At 40.3% G+C, this 26,727-nt stretch overlaps 1 protein-coding gene across 2 annotated transcripts in view; it reads left to right on the forward strand.

The window, feature by feature from the left end:
- Positions 1 to 26,727, forward strand: part of crebrf (creb3 regulatory factor) — an 81,479-nt gene that overhangs the window by 35,954 nt on the left and 18,798 nt on the right. The window contains exons 5-7 of one of the 2 annotated variants that reach the window (XR_011963507.1): positions 1,874 to 2,071; positions 21,665 to 21,854; positions 25,653 to 25,722. Coding sequence is in view for 1 of the 2 variants with exons in the window: in XM_072591010.1 (XP_072447111.1) it covers positions 1,874 to 2,071; positions 21,665 to 21,854 (388 nt within the window). In the remaining variant the exon portion in view is untranslated. The remainder of the gene's footprint in view (positions 1 to 1,873; positions 2,072 to 21,664; positions 21,855 to 25,652; positions 25,723 to 26,727) is intronic. The other variant, XM_072591010.1, reaches the window with a different exon arrangement.

Here is a 26,727-nt window from a genome sequence, read left to right on the forward strand (position 1 = left end):
GCTCGCTATTGGGAGGTCTGTAATACAGCCCCAACAATGTAACTGCACCCTTCTTATTTCTCAGCTCCACCCATAATGCCTCACTACCCAAGACTGCCATATTGTCCTCCTTTAGCACAGCCGTGATATTGTCCCTGACCAGCAATGCAACTCAACCCTCTCTTTTACTTCCCTCCCTGTCTTGTTCATATTTTAAAGGTAACAGTATTAATAAGTAGCATATATGGTTCAGTACCCAAAATAGAAAATGTGTCACAATATGGTATTGATTGAGAGATAATGGCTCAGTTGCAATGTTTAAGGTGCTGATTTCAAAATGCAAATAAAATACCAAGTTATGTTAGCAAAGAGTACAAATAAAAGTAGTCATTTTTGTATATGATGATAGAATGATGTTGCATAGGAGGAAGCCACTTGGCCACCTTTGCTATAGGCTTGTTAATATTTTCCCTTCAAGTATGTGTTCAATTCCCTCTTTAATCTCTTTCTATCGCAGACAGTGCATTCCAAATCATAAGAACGCTGTTTTTTTAAAAAAAAATTCCTGATGTCACATTTGATTGTTTTACCAATATTATTTATTCTCTAGTAGAACCTTTTGGAAATGGTGCCTGGAAACGATGTCTCTTCTTTTATTCTGTGAAAAACTTTGAAGAGTTTTAAAACTATCACATGTCACCTTAAACATCTCTCCTGTCAGGTGAACACACCCAACCTCTTCACACCTGTCACATAGCTGAAGTTCCTTTTTCCTGATACCAACCTAGTTTCTGTGATCTCTCTAAGATCTTGGTATCCTTCCTGGAGCATGGTGTCCTGAATTGAAATCAATACTTGTATTTGTTGTAAGATGGTGGCGGAGTAAGATGTGCTAACCAGAACTAATCCAATCCGCCCATTCCTCTTCTTTTTCTTCTCTTTTTCATCCTTTTTGTGCTTTTTTCTTCTTCTCCTTCTTTCTCTTCGAGCCATGACTCCCGGCCTCCAGTGATGATTCATGGCCTGGCGCAGCGGCCTCCTGGTGTGGCAACCTCCCGACTTGGTGCAGCTGCCTCCTCCCATATGGCTCTCCTAGTGTGAAATGGTAACCTTCCAGCCTCCTGCAGCGAGTTCCCCCCATGGCATGTTGCTGGCTTGGTTTGGAGTCAGGGCCTAATGTGGACTAGAAACTAGGTGCCAGTTTGGTCTGTTGTACTGAACTTTTATTTCTGTAATGCTGGACATTTAATTTCTCTATTGTCTAGGATCTTGTAGCTAAAGAAGCTGTGCCTAGGTCCTTTTGTATCTAAGTTGGCGCTGTAATTGGAGATGTAGAAATTGTTCACTATATTCATTGAATATATGTGACAATAAAGACTATTCTAATTATAATTCTACTTCATCTATGGACTGACCAACATAAGTTTCTTACTTTTACATTCTATTCCTCTATTCATAAAGCTGAAACAATAATTAGAAATAAAAGCAGAAAATGTTGGAAATTTTTCTGTCAGGTCAAGCAGTTTTTGTGAAATAAGTAACCGTTAATGTTCCAGATCAATGACTATCCGTTAGAACTGAAAGAGAAGTTTTCAAGAAGTGGAAGGTGCAAGAATGGGAGGGACAAAAGCAGAGGGAATGATTCTTAACAGACTGAAAGATGGGCAAGATTAAATGACAGAAGAGTTGGTAGGGAAAAGCTGAAAGAAGGGATGACAGGATGGTAAATTTAGAAAAAAAACTGCAATTGTCAGGAATTTAAGTTTATCATGTGACAAAAGTAATTTGTGTTTTAGACAGAGTGTATTTATAAGAAAATGTCTTTAAGTTGCTCCTCATTTTCTATGCTGCTGCATTCAGAATATTGATAATGTTTTGTTTTTCTTCCATACAGGATTTGAAAATGACACAGTAGATGACATGAAGGATGCATTAACAGGTATCTCCAGAAAAAGGAGCAAAAGAAGATACTTCTGGGAGTACAGTGAACAGCTGATGCCACCACCCAAGCAAGATCGAATGTTGAAGCCTTCTGAATGGGATAGAGATACTTTGCCCAGTAATATGTATCAGAAAAATGGTTTACACCATGGTAAGCTGACAGAAATAAATTTTAATTTTGGTTTTGCTTTACTTCAAATTTTAAATCTAAAATGTGACCTGTATTTACTGCCAAAATACAAGTACAACCTGTTTCGTGATTTGTTAGGAACATGTTTGAATGTTGCCAGATTGCCAGAATGTTCCCTTTTTGTTGCCAGATTACACATTTTACTTTGAATTATTTACCCTTGCCCAGTAGTATATTATATTACTAGAGCAGGGAAGAAGGAGAGCAGCCATCTCTTTAACAATTGTTTTTCAACAATCTTGCAATTGTTGTATGATTTCTTTACCTCCTGTGTTATATACATTATGATCTTTTCTAGCTTAATTTCTTCCATAACTAGTACTAATATCGTCACAATGAGCAATTTTGAATTTTGTTTTCGTTAATGTGGGATCTTTAATGAATTATCTGGAAGCTACCTTAGAAAACTTCCAAAAGGTTTCCATATCTCTTTTTACTTTATGGGACTTGCTCTTTGTCTCATCATTATCACAGCCGACACCAGCACCATCAAATTCAGTACTGACTCCAATTGAAGTTTCATTGCTTTGTTGGGTTAAAGTGTTGAGTCAATAATGGCCTTTTCTGATTGAGAGCAGTGTTTAATAAATTTTGGATGTTTTCAAAGAAGTGTCCTAAAATATGATCCTTAAGATAGTACCTGGTAGCAAGATAAAAACCCCTTCCACCAATGGGGTACTGCCATTTAATGCAGTCATCTCAAGGTAGATTATTACATAGTCTGTGTCTCTCCACAATTCTAAATGAAGGTTCCTTTTCAAATGGAAATAGTTTGTGTAAAATTGTCAAAACAGAGCATGTTATAGGTTTTCAGTTGATTTGAAAAGTTGAACTGCCTCTTTTGGCATTGTTAATAGCCAGGAAAATGGGTTGTTATGTAATCCCAGTTAATGTTATTACCAGGCAGGTCAGAGATCATATTTTCATTCATTTTGATTTAATAGAGTGAACTAAAGCTGAAATGTAAACACACAATGAAGCAAATTTTGCTTTAACCATAAAAGTGACAAAAAGAAGTGAAGGTTGAAATAATTGCACATAGGCTAGTGTCCCATCACCTAGTTACCCTTTATCTATAGAAATGTGCAGCGTGGAAACGGACCCTTCAGTCCGGTTCATCCATGCTGACCGGATGTCCTGACCCAGTCTAGTCTCACCTGCCAGCGCCTGGCCCGTGTCCCTCCGAATCGTTCCTGTTCATGTACCTGTCCAGGTGCCTTTTTGATGTTGGGATTGTGCTAGCGTCCGCCACTTCCTCTGGTGGTTTACTCTACTCGTACCACCCTCTGTGTGAAAACGTTCCCCTTGGATCTCTTTTTAATATCTTGCCCCTCTCATCCTGAACCTGGGCCCTCTGGTTCTGGACTTCCCCGCCCCGAGAAAGGGACTTTGTCTGTTTATCCTATCCTTGTGATTTTGTGGACCTCTGTGGAGTCATCCCTCGGCCTCCAACGCTCCGGGGTGGGGGTAGATGCGGGGGGAGCAGACCTAGCCAATTTGGCCTCTCCCTGTGGCTCGGATCCTCCGGCCCTGGCAACATCTTTGTGGATCTTTTCTGAACCCTTTCAAGTTTTGCAGCATTTTTCCGGTGGGAGGGAGACCAGAGTTGCATGCAGTGTTCCAGTAGTAGCCTGGCCAGTGTCCTGTACAGCCGCAGCATGATCTCCCAACTCCTGACCGATGAAAGAGAGCATGCCGGGTGCCTTCTTCGCTATCTTGTTGACCTGCAACCCCACGTTCGGGGTGCTGTGGACCTGCGCTCCGGGGTTTCTTTGTTCGGCGGCACTCCCTAGGACCTTGCCATTGAGTGTATAGGTCCTGCTAGGATTTGCTTTCCCAAGGTGCAGCACCTCATACTTACGTGGGTTGGACTCAATCTGCCACTTCTCGGCTTGTTGGCCCATCTGGTCAAGGTTCCGTTGTAAGCTGAGGTAGCCTTCTTCGCTCTCCAATATTTGGTGTCATCTGCAGGCTTGCTGAGTATGCCTCATGCTCACATCCAGATCATTTGTATGGATGATGAAGAGTAGTGGACCCAGCACCTATCCTTGTGGCACTCCACTGGGAATATCCACCCTCAGTACAGCTGTAATGCTACCCCTTATCAAAACACCACTCCCCCTCCTCTCTTGCCTCTCTTTGTGTCCTTCCTGTAGCATTTGGATCCTGGAACATTAAGCTGCCAGTCCTGTCCATCCCTGAGTCACGTTTCTGTAATTGCTATGATATCTCAGTCCCATGTTCCTAACCACGCCCCGAGTTCATCTGACTTCCCTATAGGCCTCTTACATTGAAATAAATGCAGTTTAACTTTTCAGCCCTACCTTATTCTCTGCTTTGTCCCTGCCTGTCATGACTGTTTGACTCACTTATTAACTCTACCAGTCTCAGATTGATCTCTTTCCTCACTATCTCCCTGGGTCCTGCCTCCCACCTTAACAGGACCTCCTGAGCAGTTCGAGCAAATCTCCCTGCCAGTATATTAGTCCCCTTCCAATTCAGGTGCAATCCATCCTTCTTGTACAGATCACATCTACCCCAGAAGGGATGCCAATGATCCAAAAATGTGAGCCCTTCTCCCATACACCAGCTCCTCAGCCATGCATTCATCTGCTCTATCCTCCTATTTCTGCCCTCACTAACTCGTAAGCACCGGGAGTAATCGGATATTACTACTCTCGAAGACCTTTTTAAATTCCTGCCTAACTCTCTGCAATCTCCATTTAGAATCTCAATCTTTTCCCATCCTATGTCATTGATTCCATTGTGTACCTCTTGCTGGCCTGTCTCCCCATTGAGAACATTCTGCACCATATATGAGACATCCTTGATCCTGGCACCAGGGAAGTAATACACCATTTTGATTTTTCGCTGCTGGCCACAGAAAGGTCTCTCTGTACCTTGGACTCGAGAGTCCCCTCACAAATTCGAATGCTTGGAACCCAATGTACTTCTCATTACGTTAGAGCCAGTTTCAATACCACAAACTTGGCTGTTCGTGCTACGTTCCCCTGAGAATCCATTATCCCCTACATTTTTCCAAAACAGCATAACTTGTTTGAAATGGGGATAGCCACAGAAGACTCCTGCACTACCTGCCTATCTCTTATCTTTCCTGGAGTTAACCTATCTATGTGACTGTATCTGAGACCTTCTCCCCTTTCTATAACTGCCATCCATCACATCCCCCTGCTCTTGTGAACTCCTCATTGCCTCTAACTGTCTCTCTAACGGATCCATTTGATCTGATAGAATTCGCAAGCAACGGCATTTATTGCAGATATAATCCTCAGTAGCATGTAAACTCTCCCTAAATGCCCACATCCGACAAGAATAGCATATTACTCTACTAAAGACCATTTTTGCTTCTTTTCCAGAAAATAGCACTGTCTTATTCCTCTCCAAAACACTCCTTCAGGTTAAATTAATACTTATGACTCAATACTTAATACTTAAGTTTAATCAAGAGACATAGCTCAATAAAATATATAATCAAGAAAAAAACCACTCTACTCACTACTGCAGATTTACTTTAATCCCCACTTAAAACATCCACTTATCTGTTTCTGTGCTGTGACCTCTCCCAAACAGGCTCCTTCAAGATCAGATGTGATGTTCACTGTGGTTTAATTTTCCCAGACGCAGTCCGATGTCCAGTGATACATGAATTCAACAGCAAAGGCAGTAACTGCTAACCCGGTCAGTTAGCAATGTGGGTTTCTTTCTCTCTCTCTGCACTGACCTCACCATGTGGGGAAAGATATAAAAGAGACCTGAGGGGCAACATTTTCACACAGAGGGTGGTATGTATATGGAATGAGCTGCCAGAGGAAGTGGTGGAGGCTGGTATAATTGCAACATTTAAAAGGCATTTGGATGGGTATCTGAATAGGAAGGGTTTGGAGGGATATGGGCCGGGTGCTGGTAGGTGGGACTAGATTGGGTTGGGATATCTGGTCGGCATGGACAGGTTGGACCAAAGGGTCTGTTTCCCTGCTGTACATCTCTATGACTCTATATGTGTACAGTACACTGGCTGTGGCCAGTCAGCTTGGAGTCAGTCCCTGAGGTGAGGAAACTCTGAATCCCCAGTTTGTTTGTTTATTTATTCTTTTGTGGGGACCAAGAAGCAACAGTGGAGGCAGGCCCAGGGAGCAGCAGCAACAGTCCCAGGTCATGGTAGGGCCAAGGCTGCACCAGTGGAGACAAGCTGGTTCCCTGTTTATCTCTGTCAGCTAGGATTCCCTGATCGACCCAGGGTAACTATCCCTATCAAAGATCTCAAACAATAAGATCTGCCTGGTTCCAATCACTGCATGGTAAAATAGAATAAACCAATCCATTTATTATTAACCCATAAGTTAAAGATTTTAAACAGTCCCATTACTCTCAAAGTACTTTTTTTTAAATTGAAAATAAACAAAACATCCTTTTTTTTATTGGACCCAAAACAATGTGTCTACAATTCAGCAGTCCCTGTATCTAACACCTTTGATAGGTTTGAATCACTTGTGACTTCAACTTTTAGATTGGAATCGTGATAGCTTCTTCCTGGAGCTGTTATGTGTGCAGAAGTATACTCCACTTGAAGTAAACTCTTCAGGGTTTTGTCCCATTTCTGGTCTGGAACTCATGCTCTTCACTCTAAGATAACGTAGTTCATTATATATCTCTTTTCCAGAAGTACTCATCTTCATAGCCATCCTGTACCAAGGATTTCATAGGACTGCCCCATTTAAAATAAAAACTGGAATTAAAAGTCTCCCTCTCTAAGCTACAGGTGTTTCCCTTAAGCTGTTGTGGAATAGGCCAGACACCCACAAATATTTTAAGAAGGTAGCATGGACCCTAAATTTTTCTTAGTTAAAAGGCACTGATCAAACCACTCTGCTTTAAGCAGAACAATTTATTTAAACACGAATTGAAACATTAACAAAAGAAAGCGGAATTTAGAATAACAACTATTGGATAACTAACCGACCCAATACAGTAATTAATACTATTTAACAATCCAGCAACATCCCACAAACATGCCCCTTGGCAAAAAGTAAATTCAAACCCAGATTCTTACAGTCAGGGGGAGCAACATCCAAAGAGATTTCAGGAGAAGGTCAAAGGAGTTCTGTACTGAAGCTTGCAACTCTCCTGGACCCACCTCTTGTGACTCTACAGCTAAAATAAACTTGAAAAAACCAGAACTGGGACAGGTGGCCGCCCCCCTTCCGTTGTTAAGTTAGACCCTTCCTAGAATCTTCAGCACCTCTGCCTTTAAGACTTTAAAACAAGCTTTAAAACAGAAGGTTCAGAAGTCTCTTACGAGTCTTGAGGCTCTGACGTTTATGTTTGCTGCGTCACAAAATAATCTAAAATAAATAAAAATGTATTTGTGGTGTGCAGAACCCATTCATTCTGGAGGCAGGCCTTAAAAAAACTATTTTAAAAGAAATCACGGTTGGTCAGATATACTGAGAAGTTAATCATAAACTTTGTACACGAACAAAACCCACATGATACCAGCTGAAAAGCCAGAAACCCAAACCTTTAAAAAATCAACTCCCAGTATTTATATCACAATGCAAAATTATTATCTTGCTTTTATGTCTGAGCACCAAAAAGTTTAGAAATGCACAAGCAGAAAATTGAAATGGCTAAGTTAAGAAATATTGCTGAAATAGCATCGCAGTAGATGATAGAGATTTGGGCCTGCACACTTACTGTATAATAAGCAGGACTTGTAGAGCAAAGGTGGAAATATTAAAAGCTGGGTAAACACCAAAAAATGCACTCTCTGTTAAACTTATAAAGTATAATGTAAACATGAGTGAAAGCAGTATTGTTATGGTAGAAGCTGTAAGCATGCATTGTTGCTGTAGCCTTTCTACTCCAGGGGTCACAACATAAATTTCCCAGTTACTGAGATGACCAATTAAATAACTCAACTGTATCTTTTTTAAATTAAAAAATCCAAGTTTCTTAATTCAGTTATTAATTTAATTATCAAATTAAACTTACTCAATGCAGGTACAATATTGGTTAGCATTTACAGCTGTGGAAATATAAATGTGTATTTTTCTAAATAACCCCAAGAGGTATTTCCAATAACTCATGCTCTCACCTTCTACGTAAAAGATTTAAAATACTGATTTCTGTCTTTGCAGATGTTCACTGTAAAAGAAAGGTGAAACTTTCTGGCCTCTATGGTTATTATTGAAACATAAAGGCCAAGTCTTAGAATGTTCTGCTGTTTTAGCATGTGTGGTTGTTAACTGCCAGGCAAGGTTCTCTCTGAGTTTTTGCTGACACAGCATATTCAGAAAATTGAGAAGTTCCTTTAAGCAGTCTTTCAGAAGAGCTTTTCAGAACGTTTTATCATAATCTCAATAAGGTATTTCTTCAGAAATAGGGCTCCCCAGCACCCTCCACTTTCAGTCCTCTTGGTCCCCAATCAGTTCTTTTCAACCACTCACTGTTTAAATATCCCCAGCAAGAATCCAAAGTAGAATATGAATTTTTCACCAATTATGTGATTTCGGAAGCCTTGTGTTTACAGTGACTTTTCAACAACCTTTTGTTTCTGGAAAAAATGCACTCCAGATATAGAATCATACCTTACAGAAGAGACCTTTTGGCCCATTAAGTCTGCACCTATCAAAATTACTCTAAATCTACACTAGTCCCATTTCACTGCACTTGGCCCATAGCCTTAAATGTTATGACACTTCAAGCGCTTTTCCAAATACAATGTAAAAGTTGAGGTTTCCTGCCTCAAGTACTCCCAGGCAGTACATTCCAGATTCCCACCAAATTCTGGGTTTAAAACATGTTTCCTCAAATCTCTTCTAAACCTTTCATTTTAAAATTATGCGTCATAGTTATTGACTGTTCAACTAAGGGGGAATTGCTGCTTTCTATCCACCCTGTCCATACCCCTTGTAATCTTATACTCCTCAATTAGATCTCCTTTAACTTTCCTTGCTCTAAAGAAAATAATCTGAGCTTATCTTCATAGCTGAACTGCTTCACCAGGCAGCACCCTGCAGAATGTCCTATGCACCTCCTCTAGTGCAAGCACGTCCTTCCAAAAGTGCAGTGACCAGAACTGCACACAGTGCTCCAGCTGTGACCTGACAAAGTCCTGTACAGCTCCAGTATAATGTCCTGCCTCCTACTTTCTAAGCCATGATTCATAAAGGCATGTGGCCCATGTAGAAGCCTTATTTGCCCTATTATCTTGTCCTGCTGCCTTTAAGGATTTTTGAACAAGCACCCAACATCCTCTGTCCTTCTGAGCTTTTTCATACACTGCCTTTCATTATCATTGTCCTGCCTTACTTCTTCCAAAGTGCATTGTATCACACTTATCAGGGTTGTATTCCATCTGCCTGTCTATCCAATCTTCATGTTATCCACAAACTAACATATTTCTCTCCCACCACCCCAAAAACATGAACACATTTTCAATTGTATCATTTCTATATTGCACGAGTAATAAAGACCCACACTGATGACTATAGTATGCTATATGCTATTGGACGTGGTTTTCCATTCACACAAACAGCCTTCCACAACCATCCTCTGTTTCCTACCACTAATTTTAGGTCTAAGTTGTCAAATTATCCTGGATTCCATATGTTTTCATCTTCTTTATCATCCTCTCATGTGGGACCTTGTCAAAGGCTTTGCAAAAATCCATGTCAAGTACATCAACTGCACTACCCTCATCTACACACCTGGTCACCATCTCTCAAATTTCCAAATTATTATGCATGGACCTCTTTCTGACAAATCAATGCTGATAATTTCTAATCAAATGTTACCTCTTCAAGTGGAGATTAATTCTCTCCTCCAGAATTTTGTCCAATAGTTTCCCTACCACCAATTCCAGACTCACTGGTCTGCAATTCTCTGGTTTATCTGAACCACCCTTCTTGAAAAGTGGGACCATATTAGCTATCCTTCAGTCCTCTGGCACCTCAACCATGACCAGAGAGAAATTAAAAATTTGGTTGAGAACACCTGTAATTGTTCCTCCCTTGCCCCCACAGCAGCCTGCAATACTTCTCAGGATCTGAGGGTTTCTCCACATTTAAGCCCATCTAAACTTCTAATATTTCCTCACTCCATACATCAAACTGTCCAAAAACTTCTCAATCCCTTTTCGCATCCTCTTCAAAGAGAGGATCAATGTGAATTACTCACTTAACACCTTACCTCTTGCCTGACCCACATTTGCTCCCTTGGTTCCTATCTTCGGATTCTCTCTAAGCTCCCCTGAATGTTTTTGGAAGTTTACTTATTCATTCATGGGATGAGGGTGTTTTTGGCAAGGCAGCATTTATCGTCCTTTCCAATTGCCCATCAGGTAGTTAAGAGTCCACCACATATGCTCTCCCTTTACTTTCTGTACTCCACTTGGATCTCTATTGATTTGCTCCCTTTGTACCTATTAAAACCTTCTCATCCTCTTTGTCCAGTCCTGAATAGCCCTAAACATCTAATGTTCTCTGGGCTTGTTGCTCCTTTATTTCATCCAATGGGAACATGCTGGGCATATTCTCTCGCCAATTCCAATATCCCTCGCTGTTCTGTAGATCTATCTAGAAGTAACTGTGTCAGTCTGCTTTGGTCAGATCCTGCTGCCTTTTAATAAAATCTGCCTACCCAAAACCCTTTCTCCTTTTCCATAACAAACTTAAAATATTCATTGTTGTGGTTGCTATCATGTATTTTGTTGGACTGTCTACATGTTGATTATAAAAAGCTGTCCTGAATACACTTGAAGAAATCAGTCCCCTCTAAATTCTTTACACGCTGACTATACCAGTCAGTATTGGAGAAGTTGAAATCCCCTAATGAAGTTACCCGATTTTGTACTATTGCTTGCTAACTCTTTATTTGGAAGTCCATAATATGCTCTCAGCAATTGATTGCCCCCTTGCTATTCCGAAGTTCTACCCACCAAATCTCATTTGAAGATCCTTTCAGGATATCGCCCCACCTTACAGCAGTAACTGAATCCTTAGTTAATAATGTAACACTACCTTCATTTACACCTTTCCCATCCTGCCTGAAGCTCCTACGTCCCGGAATTTTGAGGTTCCAGTCTTATCTCTCCATCAAGCAAGTATCTGAGGTGGCAACAAAATCACAATTCCACGTGTCAATCTACAACCTTAGCCCCTATGTCTTATCCAAACTGAGCATTAATGTAGAGGCCATCCAGTCTCGCCTTACTTGTATGAAGCTCAACATGGTTGAATTTCCTCTGCCTTGGTTCCTTTACTGATATATGCTGTGTCCCTATTGTTCCATAATCTGTGTTTAACTTCCTCCCAACCGAAAGGGATGTTGGTCTCATTCTTGTTCAGTTACAGACTGTCTCACTTGTATAGATCCCACCTTCCCCAGAACCTGTCCCAATGATTGAGGAATGTAAAACTTTCCTTCCTGCACCCACTTTTGAGCCATGTATGTATCTTGATTATTCTCATAAATCTATACTCGTTAGCATGTGGCAGCAGGAGTAATCCAGACATCACAATCTTTGAGGCCCTGCCCTTTAGTCTACTGCTTAGCTCCCTACATGTATCTCCACGAATTTTTCAATAAGTTCATTTTTCCACAAAAATTAACAACTTAATTGCTCCAAGAAGTATTAAATGTAAATCATCTTTGCAACAGTACATAAGAAGAGCAACTTTGCTATCGTAATCTGTAAGGAGCTCGCTCTGCCACGATTTACACCATTAATACCATTGTATGCCGTTATTTTTCACAAAACCAACTGAGGTACAGAAGGGCGGGAAAAAGAGTGGATGGGCTAGCGGGCTATAGTCATAGGGGATTCAATTGTGAAAGGAGTAGATATGTGGTTCTATAGTTGAAAAAGAGACACCTGAATGGTATGTTGCCTCCCAGGTGCACAGGTCAGGGATGTCTCAGATCGGCTGCAGAACATCCTGAAGGGGGAAGGTGAACAACGAGCTGTCATGGTGCATGTAGGCACCAATGATATAGGTATAAAATGGGATGAAGTCCAACAAGCGGAATTTAGGGACCTCAAGTTAAAAAGTAGGACCTCAGAGGTAATCATCTCAGGATTGCAACCAGTTCCACATGCTAGTCAAAGTAGAAATGAAAGAATAGGTAGAATAAATGTGCGGCTTAAGAGATGTTTCAGCAGGGAGGGGTTCAGATGTTTGGGATATTCGGACCAATTCTGGGGGCGGTGAAACTATTACGAATTGGACGGTCTTCACCTGGACCAGACTAGAACCAATAACCTCGGAGGTGCTTTTGCTAATGCTGTTGGGGAGGGTTCAAACTAATGTGGCAGGGGGATGGGAACCATATGAAGAGGTTAGTGGACAGTAAGGAGGTAGTAACTAAAGCCTGTAAGGAACTAGACCATGAAGTCAGCATGACTAAAGGGGAGAGTAGGCAGGGAGCAGATGATAAACACATAGGGACAGGTGGTCTGAAGTGCATTTGTTTTAGTGCAAGTGAAGGAGGTAAGGCAAATGAACTAGGCTTGGACTAGTACTTGGGAGTATGATATTGCTATTAACTGAGACTTGGTTGACAGAAGGGTGTGACTGACAATTAAATATCCTGGGATATAGGTTTTTCAAGTAGGATAGATGGGAGGTAAAAGGGGTGGAAGATTTGCATTACTGGTCAGAGAGAATATCACAGCTATGCTGAAGGAGGGCACTATGGAGGACTTGAGCAGTGAGGCAATATGGGCAGAGCTCAGAAATAAGAAGGGTACGGTAACAATGTTGGGGCTGTACTACAAGCCTCCCAACAGCGAACATGAGATATAGGTACAAATATGTAAACAGATTATAGAAAGATGTAGGAGCAACAGGGTGGTGGTGATGATAGAAGGTTTTAATTTTCCCAACATTGACTGGGAATCACTTAGTGTTAGAGGTCTAGATGGAGCAGAATTTGTAAGGAGCATCCAGGCGGGTTTTTTAGAGCAATATGTAAATAATCCAAATTGGGAAGGGGCCATATTGAACCTGGTGTTAGGAAATGAGTCCGGCCAGGTGTTTGAAGTTTCAGTAGGGGATTACTTTGGGAATAGTGATCACAATTCTATAAGTTGTAAAATACTCATGGACAAAGACGAGAGTGGTCCTAAAGGGTACTCAATTTGGGGAAGGCCAGCTATAGCAAAATTTGGCAGGAACTGGGGAATATGGATTGGGAGTAGCTGTTTGAAAATAAATCCATATTTAATGTGTGGGAGGCTTTTAAAGAAAGGTTGATTTAGAATTCAAGAGAGACACGTCCCTGTGAAAATGAAGGATAGAAGTGGCAAGATTAGGGAACCAGTGAGATTGTGAGGCTAGCTAAGAGGAAAAAGGATGCATACATAAGGTTTAGGTGACTGAAAACAGACAGAGCTTTGGAAGGATATTGGGAAAGTAGGACCAATCTGAAGTGAATTAAGAGGGCTAAAAGGGGTCATGAAATATCTTTAACAAACAGGGTTAATGAACATCCCAAAGCCTTTTATTTGTATATACTAGAGAAAGGGATGGCCCAATCAAGGACAAAGGAGGAAAATTATGCATGAAGTCAGACAAAATGGGTGAGATTCTTAATGAATACTTTGCATCGGTATTCACTGAGGAGAGTGATATGATAGATGTTGAGATTAGGGATAGATGTTTGATTACTTGAGGTCAAGTTGGCAGAAGAAGGGAGGAAGTGTTGGGTATTCTAAAAGACATTAAGGTGGACAAGTCCCCAGGTTCAGATGGGATTTATTCCAGGTTACTGAGGGAAATGAGATGAAATAGCTGGGGGTCTTAACAGATATCTTTGCAGCATCCTTGAACACGGGTGGGGTCCCGGAGGACTGGAGAATTGCTAATGTTGTCCCCTTGTTAAAGAAAGGAGCAGGGATGATCCAGGTAATTATAGACTGATGAGCCTGGCATCAGTGGTAGGGAAGCTGCTGGAGAAGATACTCAGGGATAGGATCTATTAATATTTGGAAGAAAATGGGCTTATCAGTGATAGGCAACATGCCAACTTAATAGAATTCTTTGGGGAAGTGACAAAGTTGATTGAGGGAAGGGTTGTAGATATCATATACATGGACTTCAGTAAGGCATTTGATAAGCTTCCCCGTGGTAGGCTGATGGAGAAAGTGAAGTCACATGGGATCCAGGGTATACTAACTAGATGGATAGAGAACTGGCTGGGCAGAAGGAATCAGTAGTACTGGAAGGAGTTTCTCAAAATGGAGAACTGCGACCAGTGTTGTTCCACAGGAATCTGTACTGGGACCACTGATGTTTGTAATGTACATAAATGATCTGGAGGAAGGGAGAGGAGGTCTGATTAGCAAGTTTGCAGATGACCCTAAGATTGGTGGAGTAGCAGGTAGTGAAGGGGACTGTCGGAGAATGCAGCAGCATATAGATAGATGGGAGAGTTAGGCAGAGAAATGGCAAATGGAGTTCAATCTGGGCAAATGCAAGGTGATGCATTTTGGAAGATCCGATTCAAGAGCAAACTATACAGTAAATGGAAAAGCTTTGGGGAAAATTGATGGTTAGAGATCTCAGTGTTCAGGTCCATTGTACCCTGAAGGTGGCATCACAGGTCAATAGAGTGGTCAAGAAAGCATACGGCGTGCTTTCCTTCATCAGACGGGGTACTGAGTATAAGAGTTGGCAGGCCATGTTACATATGTATAGGAAGATTCCTGATGAAGGGCTTTTGCCCGAAACGTCAATTTTCCTGCTCTTCGGATGCTGCCTGACCTGCTGTGCTTTTCCAGCACCACTCTAATCTAAACATATGTACAGCACTTTAAGTTCAGCCACATCACAAAAGGATGTGGATGCTTTGGAGAGAGTGCAGAGGAGGTTCACCCAGGATGTTGCTTGGAATGGAGGACATCAGAGAAGTTGAGTAGATTGGGACTATTTTGATTAGAAAGACGGAGGTTGAGGAGGGACCTATTGAGTTCTACAAAATCATGAGGGGTATAGACAGGGTGGATACCAAGAAGCTTTTTCCCCAGAGTGGGGGACTCAATTACTAGGGTGTCACAAGTTCAAGGTGAGAGGGGAAAAGTTTAAGGGAGATACGTGTGGAAAGTTCTTTACATAGAGGGTGCTGGGTGTCTGGAGCGTGTTGCCAGGGGAGGCGGTAGAGGCGGGCACGATAGCATCATTTAAGATGTATCCAGACAGATGCATGAATGGGCAAGGAGCAGAGGGATATAGATCCTTAGAAAATAGGCAGCAGGTTTAAATAGAGGATCTGGATCAGTGCAGGCTTGGAGGGCTGAAGGGCCTGTTCCTGTGGTGTAATTTTCTTTGTTCTTTGAGGTAACACTGTGGGATTGTTTTAATTTGTAAAATCTATCATCAGATTTATGGGTGATTCTGGAACATACCTATACTCATATTGTTGAGAGGAGTTGCTTTTAATTCATCTTTCTTTCAGTCGTCAACATTCCTTGGACTTTCTGATTTTTAACAGTAGAGAATCTGCCTTTGCCTGAAACTATTGGAAGAGTTCCTTGAATTAGGCTTTTGCTTCAGTTGCTTTCCAAAGAACATCTGGGATAGGCGCAGCAGTAGACTAAAATACATTTTGGAATTTCAATGCTGGAACAAATAAAACCAGAAAAATCTCAAATAGCAATGCAGTGTTGAATTTTCAGATGGTAGTGACATCAATTATTTGAAGATCCTACATTTATGTAGCTTTCTCAATATAGTGAAGTAACATTTTCAAAGAGTTTAAATATATAGCTGCTATGGCAGTTTAAAGGTAAGTTTTTCTTTTTATTACGTCAACCGAAACTGCTTGTATTTGTGCAGTGCCTTTAATGAAACAAAATGCTCTAAGATACTTTGAAGGAAGAATTATCCCACAAACTTTGACACTGAACTGCATACAGATACATGCAAGTATACAATCAAAAGCTTGTTGAAAGAACATAGGAAATAGGGGTCGGAATGGGCCATTCAGTTACATCATGGCATCATGACTGTTCTTCCACCTTAATGCCGTTTTTCTGCAATATCCCTTGATATTTTTAATACCTAGAAATGCAACAGTTAGCATCCTGAATATATTCAATGACTGAGCCTTCAGAGTCCTCTGGGATAGAGAATTACAAAGATTCAGAAAGGTTGAGTGAACCGAATCTTCTTCTTCTTGGTCCTAGATGTCACACGCATTATTCTGACTCCAGAACCCACGAAGTCTCATAGTTTCAGGTTAGCCATGGACAAAGAAACCTGCTGTTAGTTACTACATACTGTCCTCTTTCCACTGATGAATCGTTACTTCTCCATTTTGAACAGCATTTGGAGGAAGCACCTAGTGTGGCAAGGATTAAAATGTAGTCTGGGTGGGGGATTTCAATGTCCACCACCAAGAGTGGCTTGGCAACAGCACTACTGATCAGCTGGAGTCCTAAACGACACAGCTGCTAGACTGGATCTGCAGCAGGTGGCAAGGAAACAATAATAAGGAAAAATGTACTTGACCTCATCCTCTCCAATCTGTTGACTGTGCTAAATGGGACAGACTTTGAACAAATCCACCAACTTAAGACTCATGAGGCGCTATGGGCCATCAACAGCAGCAGAATTGTAATCCACAATCTGCAACCTCATGGCCTGTCATGTCTCACACTCAACCATTTACCAATTAGCCAGGGATCAGCCCTGGTTCATTGGAAGTGCAGAAGGCATGTCACAAGCAGCATCTAGCATACATTAAAATGAGATTCAACCTGGTGAATCTATCAAACAGAACTACTTGCATGCCAGACGTTATTAGCAGCCAATGATAGGCAGAGCTGAGCAATCCCACAACGAATGGATCAGGTCCAATCAGGAATGCTAGTGGATAACTAAACAATTCACTGGAAGAGAAGGCTCCACAAATATCCCAGTCCTCAGTGATGAAAGAGCCCAATACAACAATGCAAAAGATAAGGCTGAAGCATTTTCCTTATTCTTCAGCCAGAAGCGCTGAGTAGATGATCCATCTCAGCCTTCTTCGGTCATCCCCAACAGATACCCAGTCTTCGGTCAATTCGATTCACTCCATGTGATATCTTTAAACAGTTTAAAGCGCTGGATACTGCCAAGGCCGTACCCCCTGACAATAGAATTGAAGACTTGCACTCAGAATTTGTCGCTTCCCTAACCAAGCTCTTAGAGTGCAGTTACAACACTTAAAAATCACACAACACTAGGTTATAGTCCGACAAGTTCATTTGGAAGCACTAGCTTTCAGAGCGCTGCTCCTTCATCAGGTGGTTGTGGAGGATAAGATCGTAAGACGCGGAATTTATAGCAAAAGTTTGCAATGTAATGTAACTGAAATGATATATTGAAATTATATATTACGACACTGGCATCTATCCGATAATGTGAAAATTTGGCCAGGTATGAACTTTAAATAAGAAACAGGGCAAATCCAACCTAGCCAGTTACCACCCTGTCAACTGTTGATCATCACTAAAGTGATGGAAGGTGTCATCATAAGTGCTATCAAACAGCACTTACTCAGTAACTGAGTTTGGGTTCCATTAGGGCCATGCAACTCTTGATCTTGTTACAGCCTTGGACAAAAGCACTGAAGTCCAGAGGTGAAGTGAGTGTGACAGCTGCTGACATCAAGGCTGAAATTGACCGATTGCTGCATCAAGGAGCCTTAGCAAACTGGAATCGGTGGATATCAGGGAGACGCTCTCTGCTGTTTGGAGTCATACCTGGCACAAAGGAGGATGGTGTCGTTTTGGAGGTCAGTCATCTCTGCTCCAGAACATCTGTGCAGGAGTTCCTTAGGATAGTGTCTTAGGTTCTTCATCAGTGACCTTCCCTTCATCATCAGGTCAGAAGTGAGGATGTTCGCTGATTGTGCAGTGTTCAGCACCATTAGCAACTTCTCAGATACTGAAGTGATCCATGTTCAAAACATCAGGATCCAGACAATTTCAAGGCTTGGATTGACAATTGGCAAGGAACATTTGTGCCATAATGCTAGGTGTCACCATCACTGATAAGAAACAATCTAAATACTGTTCCTTGGCATTCAATGGTGCTACAATTACTGAACCCCACACCCCATCATGAACATCCTTGGGGTTACTATTTATCAAAAACTCAACCGTACCCGCCACATAAACACAGTATTTACAAAAACAGGTCAGAGGCTAGTAATATTGTGTGGTGAGCAACTCATCTCCTGCCTCATCTCTAAGACACAAGTCAAGAATGTGATGAAATATTACCCACTTGCCTGAATGGGTGCAGCTCCAACAACACTCAAGAAGCTTCACACCATTCAGGTCGAAAGAAGCCAACTTGATTGGCACCACATCCACAAACATCCATTCCCTCCACCACTGAATCTGCTACACTCAGTAGCAGCAGTATGTACTATCTATACAATGCACTGCAGAACTTCACCAAAGATCCTTCGACAGCACCATCCAAACCTGTAACCAACTCCACTTACAAGGACAAGGGTGGCCGATACATGAGTATGCCATGATCTGCAAATCCCCTTCCATACCTCTCAGCATCCTGATTTAGAAATATATTACTGTTGCTTGGTCAAAATTGTGGAATTCCCTCCTGAACAGCATTGTGGGTCAACCCCAGCTTGTGTATGCAGTAGTTCAGGAAGGCAGCTTGTCACCTTCTCAAGGGCAACTAGGGATGGGCAACAAATGCTGGCCAGTCAGCGATGCCCACATCCCATGAATGAATTAAAAAAGAATCGAAATTTCTCAACCTCTCCTACCCTTTCTGCATCTATCCTTCCTATTGAGTCCCAGGAGAATTTTGTATCTTTCAATGAGAATATTAACCCTATCTCCTAAATTTCTCCTTTAGTGGACAACCCCACCACATCAAGAATTCGTAGTCCAAACCTTTGCATTCCTCCTTTGCAAGCATATATTTTAAAGAAGTAGAATTTAAGGAATGCCTTAAAAGAAAGGAAATGGAGATTTTTGGGAAGGGATTCTGGAGTCTCAGGCTTTGACAGCTGAAGGTACATGTTGATTGTGGAGTGATTATCGAAATATAACTGGAAGAGTACAGATGTGAGAGATGAAAGAGATCATCTACAGCAAGCACAAGACCATGGAGGAATTTGAAAATGAGAATTTCAGAATCACGGCTTGGGAGCCAGTAGGTTGATGACGTTGTTGATACAGGGACAGGAGAGTCTTGGGTGACCTCATGTTTGCAAAAGGTATGAAATAGACCATGTAGGAGTGTGAATACATACTCAAATCTTGAGGTCATCCAGAAACAATTGTAAATTTCAGCAGTAAATGAGCTAAGGCAGAGGTGGAATAAGGTGTTTCAGATGAAAATAACTCATCATAGTGATCGTATGCATATGGGGTCAAAGGTAGTGGTGAAGTATATGTGGATGTCGCCAACATGTGGAGAATCCTGACATTTTTTGAATGTTATCATTGAGGAGCAGTATGCAGATAAGCATTAGGAAGGGGTCAAGGATTATGTTCTTGATAGATGCTCGAGGTAACTGTGAGGGAAGGGGTAATGAAGACATTGCAGGTGATTCTTTGCTTAAGATTGGATGTATAAGGATACTGCTAGGCAAGTGCAACCCTACTGAAATGGGTGATGGGATTGCTTCCAGATCTATTTTCCCGCTGTCAGCCATGAACATTGATATATGCATCTCTTGGATTTGAGGGATAGGAGATCAGGGCCAAATGAGAGAGTGTTGATTTTGTGGGTACAAAGGTGGAGGAGAGTATTATAATTGAACAAACTGACATTTACAGAATGTTGTATTAAATGGAGAGCCAAGACAAACCAGTTCAGATTTTGAAAATGCAGTTAGGAGAGAGTATTACCAAGGTGGGCAAGGAAGAATGTATAGTTGTGTTGAAAAGGGGGATATAGGTAGAGCGTGATGCAGGAAATGATCAGGGATAGTCTAAATCTGTAATTGATATGTGAGGCAACTTGTGATGGCAGTGTTAAGAGGGTTACCATGAATATGATTAGGGGAGATATGGGGAAGATTAAAGGAGGAGTAGATGTCAATGAACTCTGAATGTTGAGTTGGAGGCTAAACTTCAAGGAAGAGTGTTCAGATAGTAGAGTTGATGAGGAAAGTAGTAAAGCTCTCTGTGTGAAAATTGCTCTGGTACCTGTGTGGGCCATAGTGAATAGGCATTTTAAAGAAATACAAGAGGAGTGGGTACTGTGAAGAGCTTGTGGAAGAAGTTGCCAGAAGAATAGGAAGGCAGATTGCAAGGTGAGATTTAATGAGAGCCACACTACACCTCAGTAACTTCAATGGTTTAAAACTGTCCTAGGCAAAAGTTGCTTGTTGGGACTTTATTCTTGATCATCAAACTGTGCTGTTTTAATGGCCCTGAAGATCTTTGTTTATTATGCAAGGCTTAAGTTTACCGTATTTTTGCCCCGTTGATTAAAGAACATAAAAGTTTGTTAGAAAAATATTCAATTTAGTTTGCCCTCTACTGTCCTGGGGGTGCAGTCAATCTATTATTAATTCACAATAGACTCCACAACGAAGAACACAATTCCAGTGGTGAAGGGCTTTGTGACCCCTATGTCCAAGTCACCTGTTCCTCCCTTCGTCACGTTGTTAGAATTGACTCTGTTGTGGGATATATTAAGTGTTTCAGTTTAATGTACTTTTAGTTTCATTACGGATTAGAGGTTAACTATCTCGGTGTGTGTTCATAGCATTGCTTGAACGTTTGGCCCAGTGGAGAGGCTTTTGGAAGGAAGGAAGTCCTGAGGTTGCTATGGAAAAAAATTGAGAGTGGGTGGAGGTATGTTCAAAACAGAACCTGATGGGTCTTGGTTTTAAGTGCATAAGTAAGTGAAAGGAAAGCTGACCTGGACACTGCAGGCATCCACTCTGCTATGTGTAACCAAATAATTCAGTTGTGTATATTTAGTGAGAAAGTGAATTCTTGAAAATTGGATAGCGTTAGATAGTTCTATAATGAGAGACGCCCATATGTAGAATAGACGACAAAGGAGTGTCTACGTACATCTGGTGTGTTATGGCATATGACTGTGAACAATGAGGAAGTTGTTTCGGAATGGATACGCCGTAGACTTGAATTGTGACTTGTCCTAGAAGTATATTCACTCTTTGGAAAGTATATTTAAAATTCTAGTGGTATGAAAGTCACAGATTTAATGTTAGCTTAAGTTTCAAGATTGAAGCTTATTTTGTCTTTAATCATTATCAGATTTGTTCTCAGTGTACTTGTACTTGTAAAGATTTTTTTTGGTGTTAACCTCTCAGATTTTTTTACCCTTAGTTCTCCATATATTATAATTTGTAAATGGTCATAGTCTATGAAGCAGATCCTAATAAATATCTGGCTTAACCAGTACTCTCAAAACTGGGTTTGTAACAGTGTCATGATTCCAGTTGCTCATATGCAGTATCATAAAATGTGATTTAGTTTCCTAGAACTAATAAATCTAGATAAACTAATGGTATGCATTCTTGTCAATATAGGGAAATATTTAGTGAAGAAATCTCGCAGAACAGATGTAGAAGATTTAACTCCAAATCCAAGAAAATTACTTCAGATTGGGAATGAACTTAGAAAACTAAACAAGGTGATTAGTGATCTAACGCCTGTAAGTGAACTGCCATTAACTGCCAGACCAAGATCGAGAAAAGAGAAGAACAAACTTGCATCCAGGTAATGCGAAGAATTTTAAACAGCAGTGTGTCAGTCCTGTTTAATTGGAATCATTTTAAAATACTTATTACCAGAAATATATTTTAGTTTTGAAAAAATGGATCTGTCCACTCAACCCCCTGAAATATTAAATTGTATCTATCCTATTCCATATCTACCCATAACCACGTTTTGTACAAAAAGGTGAAATGCTGTGATTTGAACAAAGCACACCATTTTTTCATTCTACCCATATGCTATATATACCCATCTTTCTCTATCTGAAAGTTGGATGTTTGATCAAAAGATTTATTTTGGACATTTGTAATAAAACGATTTCTAAATAATTGAAAGATGAAATTCATTTTTTTTGTATTGACTCCATTGACTACTCCACATACGTTACACATAGGTGGCCTATCCAACTGGGAAAATAAGAGGGACATTTGTCCCTTTAGATTTTAATATAATCGAGTGATACTTACAAAATACAAGGGCACCTCCAGGCATCCATCTTCAGTTATTTTCCTCTCACCATTGACACCTGTTGCATTATGTTTGTTGCATCGCATAAGGAGTTTTCTCAATCAACAGTTGTTTTTATTGCCCTGATAGCCCACATTTCTTTCCTTTGAAAGAAAATTCAGTAAAATCTTGCTGAGTTTAAAATTCCACCTCAGTTAATGGAAGCATCACCATCGGCAAGCAATATATATGTGGCATCCAGTGCTGTCTTGATGACACAATATATGAACTCTTGTGTTTCTGTAGTAGGGTAAACCAAAGAGTTTACAGCGTCATCATTCATCTAAAATACAGACCAGTATCAAAGAAGTTATATCATTCAGATTAACTGCATCAGAGTACTCCTCAATCAACAGATTTTCTCATTTGACATATCTGTCTCATTTTCTTCTGAAGATAAAAGCGAAACTAGACCTTCATTTCAGACCTGCAAGTTTCTGTGAAGAATGTGTTCCTGAGTCATTTACTAGCTTTTTCTATAACTGCTCAAATGACGTTTCCTCAGTGACAATTTCAGACCTGGATTATAGGTTCACAAATGTATTGATATGTGATACTTGTTCTGGCCCTGAGGTTCATGTGATCACCGAAGAAAGCCTGTACAGTTTCCAAGCAATGAAGGAAACGTGTGTACTTCACATGCTGACAACACAGGGTTGCCTTTAAACAGTTTCATCTGATACTATTCCACATCATTGCAGAAGACTGGATATAGGACATGTTATTTTTCACTATTTAATTTGGAATTTGATTACCTATGTTGGTCTATTCCAATGCTGAAGAAGTTGTTTTCTTCTGATGCATGCTTTCAGGAATGTTCATAGGCATTCCAAATTTGACACTGTTAAACAATTAAAATCTTATGGAAATAGAAAGGGGAAATTCATAGCAGGTAAGTTATCAATGCCAGTCTGTGGCTTTAGGTCCAGTGGGAAATCTGTACAAACACTTGAGCAACAAAGACTGATTTGAAGGCTTCTGTTTTCAGTGACTTCACTCAGGCATCTATAATCTTCACAAGAAGATTGAGTTCGCAAACCCTTTCATTGCTTCTCTCCTCCAGTGATGTCAGGGTCTTGGTTGTGTTGTCACATCTCCTGACTTGATCTGATTTAGTCTGAAGCAAGCTCACTAGTACGTTTCTGGAAAACCATAAGGTGCATTGTGCCATTTTAAAGAGCAATAATTTTACATTGGACACCAAAGTAGAAAAGATGTGTTGCAACTTGAGGTCTCAACAATTGAAAAAATGCATTTATGTCCAAAGTCAAATCTGTACAGACAGTTGAGTGACAGAAATGTATTTCTTTATTTCTCCTACTTTTCACAAGGGCAGAGGTATTTGAACCAATGTATGATATCTTCAGCCAAAAAAGGTTCCTTTTTTAGAAACAAAAATTGAGATAGTCATTACACTTGTCATCATTCAAAAAGCATGCTAACGTGCAACCATGCAACATGGTAATTATATTCTTTCACAGAGCATCTTCATGGATTGCTATCAAACTCTAAATTATATTCTTCCACAGGGCATCATTTTGGATTGCTACAGACACAACTATTACTTAAACTGCTGGTGATTAATATTTAAAAAGATTCAAGATAATCTACACATTTAGCCTTTGCAAGAGGCTATTCAGTGTTCATTCAAGAAGCATCCGGAATTAAACTGAGACATTCTGACAGACGATGAAGACATTTGCTACTTTGGGATTCCCCTCTTTATAGTAGCTCAACGTTGTTTTTCTTTAGCCCAGATAGAAGAATTGCAATCATTGTCCTTTTGCTTTTCCTTGATTCATAAAACAATGCCAATAGTGTTATGCTGTGTTCAGCATTTCTAGCAGTCTGGGTTTGTCTTCTACTTGGAACTTCATCTTCTGGCACCATACCAAAACTTTTTATAGAAAGGCAAAATTACCTGAAACTTATTCCTATTCAGTTGACTATTTGTGGATAATCTGATGTCTTTGGGATTAGACCCCATCTATCCACTGTGTAGATTGTTATGTCTTCCTATGATCTTACTGAAGCAGTCCAAGTGGAGATAAAAAGAGGAAAAATGGTTTTGCTGAACATGTGAAATAATAGAAATGATTTTGAAGTGGTGAGGCAGCATCTTTTCAGTCCCATGATCTTCTCTCAAAGCATAGGCTAAGCTTCATTTTTGATACTGCATATGGATGTTCATCAAGAGACAATATGGGTTAATGTGATCATAGGCTACGTGCCATACAGTCATTTCACTTCATAATGCACGTAGCTAGGTCTACCTTGATACTTCTTAAAGGAAAACAACCAATACCTTACTTTGTACACAAGATTGAAATTACGAACAATCAACCTACTTGTTAGAGTTGCATGCCATTAAATGCAATGATGGTGAATATGCTGTTATTACATGATACAGCATATGCAGCTGAACTCAAGCTTGGAATTTTAGTAGTTCAGATCAGTTTACTGTTAAATTCTGGTTTGTTCCTTTAGACTGCCCTACAGGTGACATCAGACTTGGTCAAGAAAGCTTTCAAGTTTATTTCTTTACTGCACCATCTCATCAACGTCTCCTCATCCACCTGCATTTTCCCATTGCCCTCCCCCAAAGTGCTGATGAAGGCCATAAGAATGCTGCTGTAGCTTTTTGACATTTCAGAGCCATCTTTGGCTCACCAGTTTATCTTTCAAATACTTGCATTTCAAGACCTAAGCTGTGACAACCATCGTGTAAATGCAGTTTAGCTTTTCTTTGTCAATGATAAATGAACTAAAACTTATTTTCGACGGCTCTTCTTTCAAGAAACTTAAATTGCCAGTGACAGAATCGTGCTGTAACATCTTTCAACTTTTGGCATTTTACAATCTGTTTAGGCTATTAACTATTTACCTCTGATCTTTAGATTTGGTCCTTTCTAGTGATAGCCTAAATGTTTGTTTCGCCCTGGAATTGCTACATAAAGGATTTCAGCACAACTTCACGGATGTCTAAGCTATCTCTACCTGTCATTCCCCAGTGGAAGGAAACTCTTTGGAAAGCTATTCCTTGAATTTTCTCCCCACATTAAGACCCCAATTAAATGCTTAATCAAAGCATGGGATCTTTGTGCTGTATAACCTGATGCAACCTCACAGCTACACCCCAGCCCCTTTTAAGCCTATGGCTACTGTAGATTTAAAGCTGCTGTCAAAAGGACTTTGTTCCTAACTCTGTTCTCTGCCAGGAGTGTTGGTGAACTTCACGCAGTAGTAGCGGAGGCACAGCCCTGTAATTTTTTTTTTATTTTTTTTTCCCCCCAGTTGAATAGGCTACCTACCCTTGGGATGTGGAGTGTACCTTTTCAGAAAATGATGACTACATTATCTAAAGGTGAGTAGTGATCTTTATTCCAAGGAGATTAAGTTTTGTTGATAAAGTATTTTTGTTTTATATTGTATGTTTGCATGCTTTACCTGACTTTCAGTGATAAAACTTCTGCTTATTAACATGTTAATAGCTAACCATTTTGTTGGGTTGACCAACCTGTTGGGAGTCGATTTTGCTGAGACAAATGAAATGAGATAAAAGTTCATACAACATTGCAAAATTGTAGCTGTTTTCAATTAGACACATGTTTGTTTTCAGTCAGTATTTGATCTTGTAGTGCATTATGTGTGAAGTAGGCATTTAAAACTTTTCAAACTTTCTCAATTTTTTTCTGAAGACATCAGTCCTCTTCAGTGGATATTTTCTGTATGAATCTAGACAGAGAGCTTTGACTTGTTATTTAGAAAATGAGAGAAGAAATACAGCATTTCAACTGTCACTGATTCTGTTCACATTATTAAGTGCAAGCATTTTAAAGACAGATTACTGCTTAGGAAAGAATAAGGTGAACCAAGGTGATTTCCCTCACCCTATTAGAAAACATTGAAAATGTTAGACCTGCACTGTTTTGGCAGTTTGCTTGTCTTCTGGACATCTCAAAGTACTTTCAAGAAGTACTTTTTTGAAAAGCAGTTGCTATTGTAGTTTAGGAAGCACAGTAATTGCTTTATGTTCAGTAAACCCTTTCAAACAATGATATGATAATGAAAAGATCATGTTTCTTTGTATTGTTAGTTGAGAAATAGATATTGTCCAAAACAGCAAGAACGAATTTCCTCCTGTTCAGAATTGTGCGGTGGGTTTTTTAATATATTCACCCAACCACGTAGATGGGGCCTTAGTTTATTGTCTCATCCAAAAGATGGCACTTCCAACAGTATAAGGCCCCTATAGTATTGCATTGAGTATCAACCTTGATTTTTATGATCAGGTCCTATGACAGGGCTTGAATCTGGGAACATGAGACTTAGAGGTGAGTTTGCTACTAAACTGAACCACAGATGACAA

Source organism: Chiloscyllium punctatum, chromosome 20, assembly GCF_047496795.1.
Source record: "Chiloscyllium punctatum isolate Juve2018m chromosome 20, sChiPun1.3, whole genome shotgun sequence".
NCBI classification, from domain to species: Eukaryota; Metazoa; Chordata; class Chondrichthyes; order Orectolobiformes; family Hemiscylliidae; genus Chiloscyllium; species Chiloscyllium punctatum.